General features: G+C 38.8%; 1 protein-coding gene across 1 annotated transcript; it reads left to right on the top strand.

Moving 5' to 3' along the window:
• The first annotated feature begins 9147 nt into the window (after nucleotides 1-9147).
• On the top strand, nucleotides 9148-10822 carry LOC140341228 (C3a anaphylatoxin chemotactic receptor-like). Its single transcript, XM_072426790.1, has one exon. The coding sequence runs from the start codon at nucleotides 9148-9150 to the stop codon at nucleotides 10135-10137; it is 990 nt and encodes a 329-aa protein (XP_072282891.1). The 3' UTR covers nucleotides 10138-10822.
• Nucleotides 10823-12910: the final 2088 nt, after the last annotated feature.

Below are 12910 nucleotides of genomic sequence, written 5' to 3' on the forward strand. Positions count from 1 at the left end.
ATTGTCAATTCTATAATTTTAGCCATAATCTGCCTGAAATGATCACTATCTCTCTAACTCGTTTTTATACCTATACAGAAAAAGCATGTTGGACAGATTATCATCACCAAAGGGGAATGATGTGATCTTTATAATATACACATACATACAATATATATCTATTTATAATATATATAAACCAATAAGAAAGCTAAAGCGAGTAAATAGCATTCATCAGTCTCACAGATAAAAGGGTTACAGACAGAACTGATCACAATCTGAACTTTTTCTCATCTTTTTCAACTTGGGGTTTTTTCCTGTTCCTCTAACATCAGTCATCAGTCATCAGTCATCCCGCTGAGATCTATTTATAAGGCCGTGTATATTATATTTAATATTTCCTGATGTCGAGTCTTTTACTGCCATTTAAAATACAAGAACTTTGAGATTTGCCTTTAAAGAATATTATAAATGTCAGATTTACTAAGAGCTAAACCATACTGATGTGTGCTGTGTATAATAACATTAACCCTTTTCGATGCTCCTATAAGGGACACCCCATCCCCCAGAGCTTGCCCACCTGAATGATGGCAGAAAGACTTCCCTTTGGGGTTATTAGTGTCATAGTCCGAGCAGGGAATGCCAGCTGGGGTAAATGCGTATTCCATATTCTACCGGCACACATTGGCTTTGTGGTTGGCCATCCTGTGTTTGACCTCCAAAGCCTCCAGCTGAAACATTTTATTTTGTTTTGGATAGAGGGTGGAAGAGTTCCCTTCATTTTCTAAATGATCCAACAATACTGACATCACATACTGTCATGAATCAGTATATACTGTAAATGGTTGCAAGAGTAATATGCAAATTCTGAAGGCAATGCTTATACTGGAAGAGCATTAAGGCATTAAAATTATTAGAGCAGAAAGGGTTAAATTATCTTTCCATACCTAATTAATCTTCACCCACTAGGGCAGTCACAGGCATACTACGGCCCACGGGCCGTATACGGCATAATTAGCTCGTTTCTCTGGCCCTTTGAGTAGTCCGTGGCTCTGGCCGGTGCCACCCCAAGCAAGGTCAGGAGAAGGACCCCGCTGGGGGGAGAAAACCGTCCAGAGCCACAGAATTAGTTTTCTGTTTGTATCCCGACTCGTGGAGGTGGGCGGGCTGTGTCCCTGCACAGAACCCACCCACTTTCCCATTGCAGGCTCAGATCTGCGATGGGAATGTGGGCGGGGTTATGCCATCATGACGTGTTCAGTGATGTCATGATGGCATACCCCACCCACTCTCTCATTGGTCAGGCCCATCTGTCAAATTTTATTTTAGATTGTGGCCCCCGACTGAAAAAGTTTGCCCACCCCTGAACTAGGCAGACCTCCAGTCACTTCCTGTCTTAATGATGCAACATGCTCAAAGTGAACCAAATGTTCTGACCCCATTGAAGGATATACCCTTAAATTTGGGTCTGATGGAATCTCCATATGTTGAATTTTCCCATCACTTTGGATTTTTTCATCATTATCCAAAATTGGAAGCTTCCATACAATGTTGATGTTTCCTACTAATTTTTATGCATCTTATCCCACTGGACTACAACTTAACTTTTATTTCTGCACGGTAAATGCCTATTCCGGACATTTCTAGCTACACTGTTTAAATTCTAAGTATTATATATATATATAGAAGTCAGACTTTAATAAGAATTATTCTTGTATACAAGGTCAGAAATCTTCAACCACAACAACTTGTTAACCATCAGCAGACAGATGACTCAGTGAGGTATCTATATTATAAAAGCACATTACAATGAAGACAATTTATTTGCATGTTATTATTATTATTAGCCAGTATTTATATAGCACCAACTTATTTCAAAGCACTTTACAAAGTCCATTATCATATCACTAACTGTCCCTAATGTTGGGGAATTGTAATTTATTGCATGCACAGTCTATGGTATAAAGGCCAGGCAAATATTAAAAACCTGTGCTGCTTGGTCATTATCTTTTTGTGTTGATATCATCATCAGCAAATGCTGTTCTGAATCCATTGACACCTAAACCAATCTATTATCATGCAGCCCTGGAAATCTGCGATCCCCGGGCACTAGAGGTTATCGCACATTCTTCCCAATGAATGCAGCCACAGCTGCAGTCATTGAGAAGATGCCCAGCACAGGAGAACCTCCTGACATTGTAATAAAAGTATCTCTGTAACATCTGTATCTGTAACAAATGTATAATTTGCTCGACCTCTCGGCATTCATTGAGAAGAGTGTGTGATAACCTCCAGTGCCCCGGGGATTGCACACTGAGCTCATCAATGATTGCAGCCGTGGCTTTCAATGTGGCTTTAGTATGCGATCCTCATTCACTAGAAGAAGACTGGGCCCCCGTGCAATCCAAACGGTAACCACTTGTATCGCTGATGCCCCCTGACATGGATAGAGCAGTTTTCTCCTTAGCCTCATAAGGTTACCTGCCAATAACCTTTGCTGAGGTCTAGGGTTGCGGTGTACCTGGCTGGTCCTAGCCTCTCTATTAACTCCTTCACCCTGCGCATGGGGAATGCATTGGAAACTTCATTTAATTTCATGAAAATATTGAAAAAGCAGATACTTCCATCTGGGTTTGGTACAAGGACAATAGAGCCAAACCACTTCGCCAGGTTCTACAACATTATACCATAATGCATAATATACAGTTTTTAACATTCCGAGAGTGCCCATGGCAGCAGTCCCATACAACTTGTTATCTAACACGAAATTAGATAACTATCCCACAAGACAGATCCTCATATAATTCTGAGCTCTGAAGTGTCCCACTTCTTTAGGACCATGCAGTCTATCGGACCATACAGAGGTCCAATTGTAGTCCATCCATAACAGATGCATGGCCCAAATGTTACCCTGGTCATGTCTCCATTGTGCTAGGCAGTGTAAACCTGGACTGCACTGCATCTAATATTGTATATAGGACTGAGATTTATATACCCTTTTTGAAAACATAGCACAGTCCAAAAGAATTGGTGGGGTTTATACGTATGGGAATTTGTAGATTGTGATTAACCAAACAATTTAGAACCTAGAATACTTATACTGTACTATTGTTTCTCAATGTAGTATTCATTGTAAATGTATATTCTTTTTTTTTATTATTTAAAAAAAGAGGAATCTTTCCTTCATTTATCTAATGACGGATGTGACTACAGCTGGAACCAATATCAACTATATCACCAACAGTGTAAATGGCACTCCCAGCCCCGAGAAAAGAACAAAACTTGTACTGCCCATTTTACATATAACCATTGTGGTCAACATTTTGGTCTTTTTGCTGGGTACTACAGGAAATGGTTTGGTAATTTTTTTTCACAGGCTTCAGAATGAAAAGGACCATCAATGTTGTGTGGTTTCTTAACTTGGCCATAGCTGACTTTACCTTCATATTTTGGAGAGTTTTAGAATTGTCCATTTAGCCCTGGGTCGCTGGCCAAACTAGGCTTAGCTGTATTCTACATCAATCTGTATGCTAGTGTCTTCTTGATCAGCATTAGCATTGATCGCCTCATCTGCATAAAGTTCCCGGTTTGGTGTCGGAATCATCGAACTCCAAGACTGGCATCCATTGTCGTCTTGGTAATGTGGACCCTAGCGTTAATTTTCAGCCTGCTCCATGCAATAATTAATGATACTGCCGTGGTTAAAGGTGATGTTTTATGCATCCATACTCAGTGTTCTCCCCAGACCCTTTTAGCTGGGCTCACCACCGGGCACTTTTCGGCTTCCACCCGCCTAGAATTTCTTCCCACCAAGCTTACAAAAATTTCTGGGTTGAGCATTGAATACTGAAAACAAGGCTGTGTCACTTGCCACCTGTGTCACCTTAACCAGACTCATCTTTGGATTTGTCCTTCCTCTCATTGTATTTGTCTCGTGTTATACATTGATTCTGCTGCACATCCAAGGAAATTACTGGACCATGTCTAGCAAACCATCAAAATTGATAGCTGCTGTAATTATGGTATTCTTCATCTGCTGGGTTCCATGCCACGTTTTTTCTCTTCTGAAATTGTCAATTAAGTATAAAAGCAAAGAATTCAATGATGATAAAGACTTCATGGAAATAGTGCATGTTGGAATACAATTTAGTAATGGTTTAGCTACTGTGAACAGTTGTGTTAATCCGGTTTTCTATGCCCTTGTGGGTCTGGACTTCAAAGAGAAGTTATGGAGCACCATTCAGTCAATATTTGAAAAAGCTTTTATGGAAGAATCTGAGTAATACCCATCAAGCCACCGATGTGGATGTCCTCAACAATGCACTTCCACCTAGGGCAGCCATTCTCAACCAAAGATCTGTGGAACCCCAGAGTTCCTCCAGTGCTTTATAGGGATTCTTTAAACTGTGGTTGACTGACCTCCTATTTAATGACACCTGTATGTATCTGGGGTTATCACCACTTCGTAAAGCCAGCTGCATGACTCCATGTTAGAACCTTTTTAAACAGGTGCACAATCACCACTATTCCGGGGTTCTTCAGGGGTAAAAAGGTTGAGAAAGACTGACTTAGAGGAATGAATGCCCATGGAATTTGTATAGAACACAATATTTTTCAGCAAATTAATGTATCATTGTTATACCATTATTTATCATCTCTATGTTATGATAGGTTCTATGTAGGAAAATTCATAGTTTGAACATCTCCTGGGGTATATACAGTATATTGATTCCTACATGGTTATGCTATAACTATGTTACATATATTTTTATGCAGCCTGCTTACTATTTATTTACTCTTGTTAACACCTGTTCTTTTATGCAGGGGTTAAATGTTTTTTTGGGGCTAGCTATGTATGCCTTGAAATGTTTTAATCATTTACAAAGAATTTGTGATATTATTTAAGCCATGTAACTGTCTTGATCTGTAATGGATTATTTTGAATTTTACATGTTAGTTTATCCCTGGACAGCACTCATAATAGTGTAGATTCTTTTTATCATTTTTGGGTACAACCATGTAAACTGAATTTTTTTGACCCAAAAATGACAATAAAAAGGAATCTCAATCAATGCTTGGGTCACAGCAGTAGATGGCGTTATGTCCTCATGTAAAGTGTGTAACAAACGTTCACTGTGCAGTTTGTTATTTAGGTTTGTTACACACTTTACATACGGACACATCACCATCTAACCAAAAACCATGCACAAGAGATAAATGAAGAGTGACCCAATAACAAATTCAAACTTTCAAAACAATTTTAACTGTAGATTTTCTCTTTAAAATAAATGTTTGAAAATCAACACACAACAGGTGTATTTATTCACGATGATTTTATTAACATTTCTATTGTTTATTGTTTTGAATATTAGCGTGACAACTAGGTATGCCATAGGTTTATTTTCAAGTCAATGCAGTTTTCCTGTTTTTCAGGTAAAAATTGGTACCTTGGTTTATATTCAGATTGGTTGATGATCAAATCTGTACAGTAAGCCTGATGAATCAATGATGGAATATTCTAGGTACTATGTATATGACCTTAAGAATCATTTCTGAACAGTTAAAATATAGTTCAGAAAGATTTGGCAATGGGGACATTTTGTTAAAGTGATCCTGTCTATGGAGGATAAGACATACCTGGTAAAAGGTTTTATATGTATGCATATTTAGAAATGCTGGGGCTGCCTATCTGCTCCCTGGGTATTGCAGGTATTCCTCGTAGTGTAAAATACCTATTCCCACATCTCGGGAACCATCGCGTTTGTACTTCATATAGGGACATAAAGTATTGGGACACAAGTTGATGGGATGAACCAATAATCGTGGCGCATGCTGCAGGCAGGCACTCAACCCAACCAGAGGGTCCTTTAACTGCAAATGCTGGGAAGCATCATCATAGCAGCATTTCAACTCACAAGCTACTAGAAAAGTAAGTAAATTGGCCGTTCTAATAAGGACATGTATGCTTTCAGTTTCAATCGCAGGGTTCAGTGTCAGGGTTCCATTAGTAACCACAGATTAAATTTATTAAAGAGCTTTCATGGCCATCAAAAGTAATTTAAACCCAGCTGCAGCCATGATAACCATTGAATGCTAAATTTTGCCAAAAAATTATGACATGTGGTGAGAATACTGGTTCAAAGATGGCTCCTAATGCCTTTCACCTTGTCAGAGGATTGTCTGCCCCAACTGCTATCCTTGTACTTCATGATCTACATAGTTACATTTTATAGTTGGCATTACTGAATCAATTACTACTAAACCCATTCATTCCCTATGTAACCCTATCGAAGTCCGTTGGAAAAAAAACCTTGTAATTCAGTCATAACTGAAGGGGTAACATATTAGCTGTTTTTCAACTATATGCATAGAAACCTGGACAATGCCATAGGGAACATAACGGGGTATAGTGACAATATGGCTTCTGTGAGCTTACCTTGGGTTATCCATTCCTTCAAATTATTGTCTCTTGCTTCTTATAATTGCCAATGAATGCAAAGTTTTCAGTCATTACTGGTTTTATGATTTGGTGGGATTTTCTGAGCACTCATGCTAGCAGATAACCCAAGTTTGAAAACGTAAATTTATTATTTTACATTGGAGGATCTTCAGTCACTTATGGTTCTGATGGCATCTCAAAATGTTAGATTTTCCCATCACTTTCTGCCTTGGGAACAATGGTCAACAGGACAAACAAAGGAAAGGTAGAAAAATCCCTTTAGCAGGAATTTAGAGAAAAATAAAAACTTTACAAATCCTTTCTTACTAGCCAAAACTGGATGTCCTCATAAGGTGATGACACAACCTACTAATATTTATGCCTCTTGCCCCCACTAAGCTACAATCCAACTTTTATTTCTGCACTTTAAAAACATATTCAAGAAGTTTCTGGTTATATTGTTTAATAAGCAGATATATACAGTGGTTGGATTTTAATAAGAATAATTCTTGCATGTGAGGACAATAACTTCTAACCACATCAATTTACTGAGCATCAGCATATAGATGTGAATTATTTATCAATTTTTGGTTAGTGGGAGGCCATCAACCTTATTTAATAAAGACTGTTAGTTTAAAGTCAGGATGATCACATCCTTTATGTCACGCATGGAGAAAAAGGTCCTTGGGCACACCAAGGCATAGTGGAGGAAGGCCGGGGTCGAGGCAGACAGCAAGCAAGAGAGGTCAGGTCACAAGCCAGGGGTTAAATGCCAGGGATCCAGGAGACAGACACCAGTGACACAGGTGCCACTGCGGGCACAGGGAACACAGGGGACACTGGAAGCAACAGGAGGCACAGGGGATGCAGAGATATCCACAGACAGACAGGGACACTGGAACAGCACGGGGAAGTTGGCTGGAAAACAACAGACTGGACAACGAGGGGTTAACACAGGAGCTGGACAGAGGAAACACTGAATTAAGCACCAGGTGAACAGAAACTAGCTCAACAGAACTAGGGGCTCGGCACAATGGAGACACATTGCACGAACACTGAGTGCATGTGTGAGCAAGATAAATAGCCAGTGATGATTAAGAGGCTATTTCCTGATTGCCTGGCAAAGCTGATAAAGCTTAATACCGTAGGCACGCCCAGAGTCAGAACTGCTCGAATGCACAGGAGAGACATGTCTGCGCTTTAGCAAGGAAGAGGTAAGTGTGACACTTGTATGTATGTAAGGTTAGAGGTTCCTTTTTCTTATAGCACTCTAAAGCCATTTTCACCAGAGAAGGAAACGTTTACCAACAAAGAGTTTTGCTTCCACGTTATTCTTTGAGCACAATATGGAAGAGTTGGCTTGCATTGTTCTGTACATACATTAATTTTTGCCATAACACCAGTTCCCTTTGCATTTACTCCAATCAAATCAAGCAGGACAGCAGGTCAGCTCTGTCCCGTGGTCTGTTTGCATTATTGCTTTTTATATACATGGCCTGAAAATTAACAGAACAGGATTAATAAAATATTCTACAAAGGGACGCTCACATAAATACCAAGGAAGACCCCAATGAGATTGTTTCTATGATTTGGAATGTCTCTATATAATACAATCAGCCAGGCTGTTGCACAGATAGGCATGCACACATTTTCCACAGGTTTGGAGATGTTACATGAAGATTAATCACTGCTAGAAAATCTTCATAACAGGATGTCCTGTCAGCCTGGCCAGTATCAGTAAAATCTATGTAAAGATGCCCCCACGCTGTGTCTTTATATTTGCCGCAACACCATTGGTGATGATCTTTCGTAAAAGCCAAGCTGAGGGAACATTGGGACAGGCAAGTAAGCAAATGGTTTATATGCAAATACACATTAGTAGCGTTTTATTGTGAGATGTTTGTTTTGTATCTTTAGCAATCTATTAGTTGGAGAAGGTAAAAAATGATTTTTGTCAATTGTCTAGTTTTGCTTATAGAGATTAGAAAGATGTTCAAAGGGGCTCCATAGGTTAACCATTAGCAATGGACAATACTGTACAATTAGCTTCCATTTCGTCACCAGTAGTCTGTTTTAAAATATTATGTATTGTTTCTTTAAAACAGTATTCCTGGGCAATCCTGTACAAAGTGTTTTTTCACACTAAATTCGATATATATTCCACAATAAACTCTGAGCTTGGGAGTGTCACACCTGCCGGGAAGGTGATTGGCACCAGCAACAGAAGTTCTGCATTTTATTACGGTGACCTAATAGTTTAAAAATATTGCTTCATAAAACACCTAAAATATTCTTCCTACCAATCCCCATTTCATATGGACTTGGTTATACTGGGCTCATGATCTCTTCATTTGTATTTGACAACAAGCCAAGATCAACTTCGGTCACTCATTTATCACTTTAGAGCTTGCCGTCTATACAGTTGTCTAGTTGCAGTCCATCCATGACAGAAGCCTGGTCCAAATGGTACCCAGTCCATCTGTGCCAGTCCTAACAAGGGTCCAATGGCAAGAGGGAGGGACTGTGATCTAATAAACTAATAATGTATATGGGGCTAGGATCCATATACACTTTTTAAAACAAATTTAGTACTTGTGATGGTTACCCATGTGAAATTGTAGAACATGTTTGAGCAAAGTTTTAGCATAGAATACTTATACTGTACTTCTTTTCTCATAGTAATACATTTATATCTTGTTTTTCTTTACAAAATAAGGAATCTTTCAATCATGTATCCAATGGTCAATGTGACTCCAGCTGGAACCACCTATATTACCACCTATATCTCCAACAGCTTAAATGGCACTGCCAGCCCTGAGGAAGAAACAAATCTCGTACTGTCCATCTTTCATAAAATCATCATTGTGGTCCAGATTTTGGTCTTTTTGCTGGGGACTACAGGAAATGGTTTGGTCATCTTTTTCACAAGCTTCAGAATGAAAAGAACAGTCAATGTTGTGTGGTATCTTAACTTAGCAATATCTGACTTTATTTTCACCTTATTTCTGTTATTCAGAATTGTCCGTTTAGCCCTGAATCGCTGGCCTTTTGGTTGGTTCATGTGCAAGCTAGACGGTGCTATTGTTAATATCAATCTGCATGCTAGCCTCTTCTTGATTACCGTTATTAGCATTGATCGCCTCATCTGCATAAAGTTCCCCGTTTGGTGCCGGAATCATAGAACTCCAAGATTGGCATTTATTGTTGTCTTGGTACTTTGGATCCTAGCATTCGTTTTCAGCCTTCCCCATGCAATACTTAAAGATCTTGATGAAAAAAACAAATTTGTTGTATGCAAATGTACCAAAAGTAAAATTTTGTCACAAAGATTTTTCATCATAACTAGACTCATCTTTGGATTTATCTTTCCTCTCATTGTAATTGTCTCGTGTTATACATTGATACTGCTGCACATCCAAAGAAATTACAGGACCATGTCTCGCAAACCATTAAAAATGATAGCTGCAGTAATAATTGTATACGTCATCTGCTGGGCTCCATACCACGTTTCTTCTCTTCTGCAGTTGTCATTTAAGTATGAAAGCAAAGATTTCAAGGACAAAGTGGATGTTGGAAAACGATTTTTTAAAAGTTTAGCTACTGTGAACAGTTGTATCAATCCTGTTCTCTATGTCTTTGTGGGTCGAGACTTCAAAGAAACGTTTTGGAATTCCATTCAGTCAATATTTGAAAAAGCTTTTGTGGAGGAATCTGAGTAAAATGCATGGATCCACCACTGTGGATGTCTTCTACAATACACTTCCACCTAGGACAGCCATTCCCAAACACAGTTCTTTGGAACCTCAAAGAGTTTGATAGGGGTTCCTTGAACTGTGGCTGATTGACCTCCCATTTGAGGACATCTGCATAGGTGTGGGGCTAGTGCCATCTAGTAGAGTCAGCTATATGACTATAATGATGTTTTTAGGTGTCTATAAAGGTGGTATTATAACCACCAAAGTAGGAAGGTATTTCTTCCACTAACCAACAATTTAAAAAGCATTTTTTACCATTGACCCCCACAATTGGTGTTTTGTTAGGTGCTCCCACAAAACCTAAAAATTATTTCAAGGGTTCCTCACAGGTAAAAGGTTAAGAAAGTCCGACCTAGGACAATTGTTTTTTGTTGAATGTCTAGAGGTATATTTTCTGTGCTTTACTGGTGCATTATTTATTTACATTTCTGTTCTTTTGCCATAATAGAAATGTATTTATATGTATTATTGTTGTTTTCGATCACGTGTATATAGCATGGTATTTTTCAGAATTATTTCAGATTTTTCAAATTTATACATCATTATTGTTACAATATTTATCACATTATGATTTGGAACACATGTTCTAATTATGTAGATATTTAGTTTGAACATATCCTGAGTTATATTGTATATATTGATTGATACATGATTAAGCTGTAATTATGTTACGTTAATTGTTTTACACACCCTGCTCATTTGCATATTATGTTTTTTTCGAGTAAATTTTTTTTTATATGATTAAAATATGTATTCCTTCTCATGTTTTATTAATTTACAATACATTTGTTTTATTATTCAAGCCATGTGACTGTGTTGCTCTGCAATGTGAATAATGTTAGGGTATACTTGGACAGCACTCCTCATGGTTTAGATTCTTCTTCTCTTTTATGGGATACTACCGTATAATCCAACATATTTACATATTTACCTAAAATGAATCTCAAATTTATTAGAAACCTGGTCCTAATGAGGGAGAGGCCAATCACTGCCCAGGAATACCTATGTGTTTGACCTATAGGAACTATTGGTGGAATCTTTGGCAGACATTTCAAAATGGAGGACCGCCATGGAAGACTAGACGCTAGGGGTACAGAACAGGAGAGTCCTGAGGCCCTAGGGCATGAGTGGGCAAACTTTTTTAGTCAGGAGCCACAATCTGAAATAAAATTGGACAGGGGGGCCGGGCCGATGGGAGAGTGCACGGGGTTATGCCATCATGACGCCACTGAATATGACATCATGATGGCATAACCCCACAGATCTGAGCCTGCGATGGGAGAGTGGGTAGGTTGTTTGCAGTGACAGCCCGCCCACTCTCTGATCGCAGGCTCAGATCCGGGGGGATATGTTACGCGGCTCTGGCCAGGGCACCCCCCCAGCGGGGTCCTTTTACCCCAACCCTCTTTACTTTTGTCCCTAGACTAAAGATGTGCAAACCTTTGTGCTTATTTCTGCCTCATAAAAAGGAATACCTTCGACCAAATGAATATATTTAAGGTAGTGGAGGCGTATCTCTTATGTGCTCATCAAAAAGATCTTTAATGCTGAAGCTACAAAGTGTGGCATTCAGGTTTCAAGCAGACTGCTTTCCTGCTGTAAAGTTGCTTCCCTTTCGTTGTAAACTTAAATATCAGATATGAGCTATCAACTATATACTGCATATATATGACAGATAAAAACAACATTGCAGACATTTTTTCGAGACCTCAGACCATGAAGAAACATCTGATTTACCAAAGCCAAGAAAGTAATTGGTTCTTCATGTATATGTACATCTTTCTGATTTTATGTCTAAATAGCTATAATAATCCCATCCTGTAATATATGATAAGAAGGAATTTCCTGTTAGTGGTGGCATACATTCAGCTTTCACCACCTCATTGTCTGCTCCAATATTCAGTTTTCCACTGTCATTCCCTCTCATTCAAAGTCCTTCCGTCTCTGGCTCCTGTAGTACTCCTCCAACTTTTTTGTTCCATTCTCCCATAGTGGCTCTTTCCCCTCTTCCTCTTGGTTCTTTGATATGGGACACCATTCCACTCTGGTTCCTTCTTCCTCCTGGCCCCATGAAGTGGGCTGTGCTTATTTTCATGGTTCTACTAAGGAACCCCTAGTGACCTCTGGAAGAACCCTGATTGAGAAGAACTGGTCTAACCATTTTAAGGCCAGTAAACAAAGTTTGCCACATCAAAGTAGTAACCATTGCTGGATCCATCACTCCTAGAGACCTTTATTCAACAAGGTTGACATCTCCTTTCTCATTGTACCTTATGAAGTATCATAGATATAAAGTATAGGTCTGTTCATAATATATGACTCAGCTTAACCTACAGTGGTTGTTCATTAAGTTAAACTCTGGACGTTCATGCCATTGTAAGACCTGAGTTAGCACTTTCCCCAGTTCTTGCCATCTTGGCTTGGCTTCCAGTATAGCCTTCAAAACTACTATACCATAAATAAATAGGGCATCTTAACATTACCATATGGTGTTATTATTTTTGGTTAAACTGCTTTTTTCTCACTTTAAATAAAATGTGTTTCCCCTGTGCCTAAAAACTAAAGTTAAGATCAACTTGTTGTGTAGATACAACATTTTTACTGCATTAAACCAAAATGATAAGATTGCTTGCACTGATTTAAACTTCTCGTGTATCTCCATTTCCTGAGAATATATATGAGGCATTGACATGTGGCTTAACAATTTATAGTACACTTGTGTTATTAATTCTGCAGT

The sequence above is a fragment of the Pyxicephalus adspersus genome, chromosome 11, assembly GCF_032062135.1.
Source record: "Pyxicephalus adspersus chromosome 11, UCB_Pads_2.0, whole genome shotgun sequence".
In the NCBI taxonomy this organism is placed as follows: domain Eukaryota; kingdom Metazoa; phylum Chordata; class Amphibia; order Anura; family Pyxicephalidae; genus Pyxicephalus; species Pyxicephalus adspersus.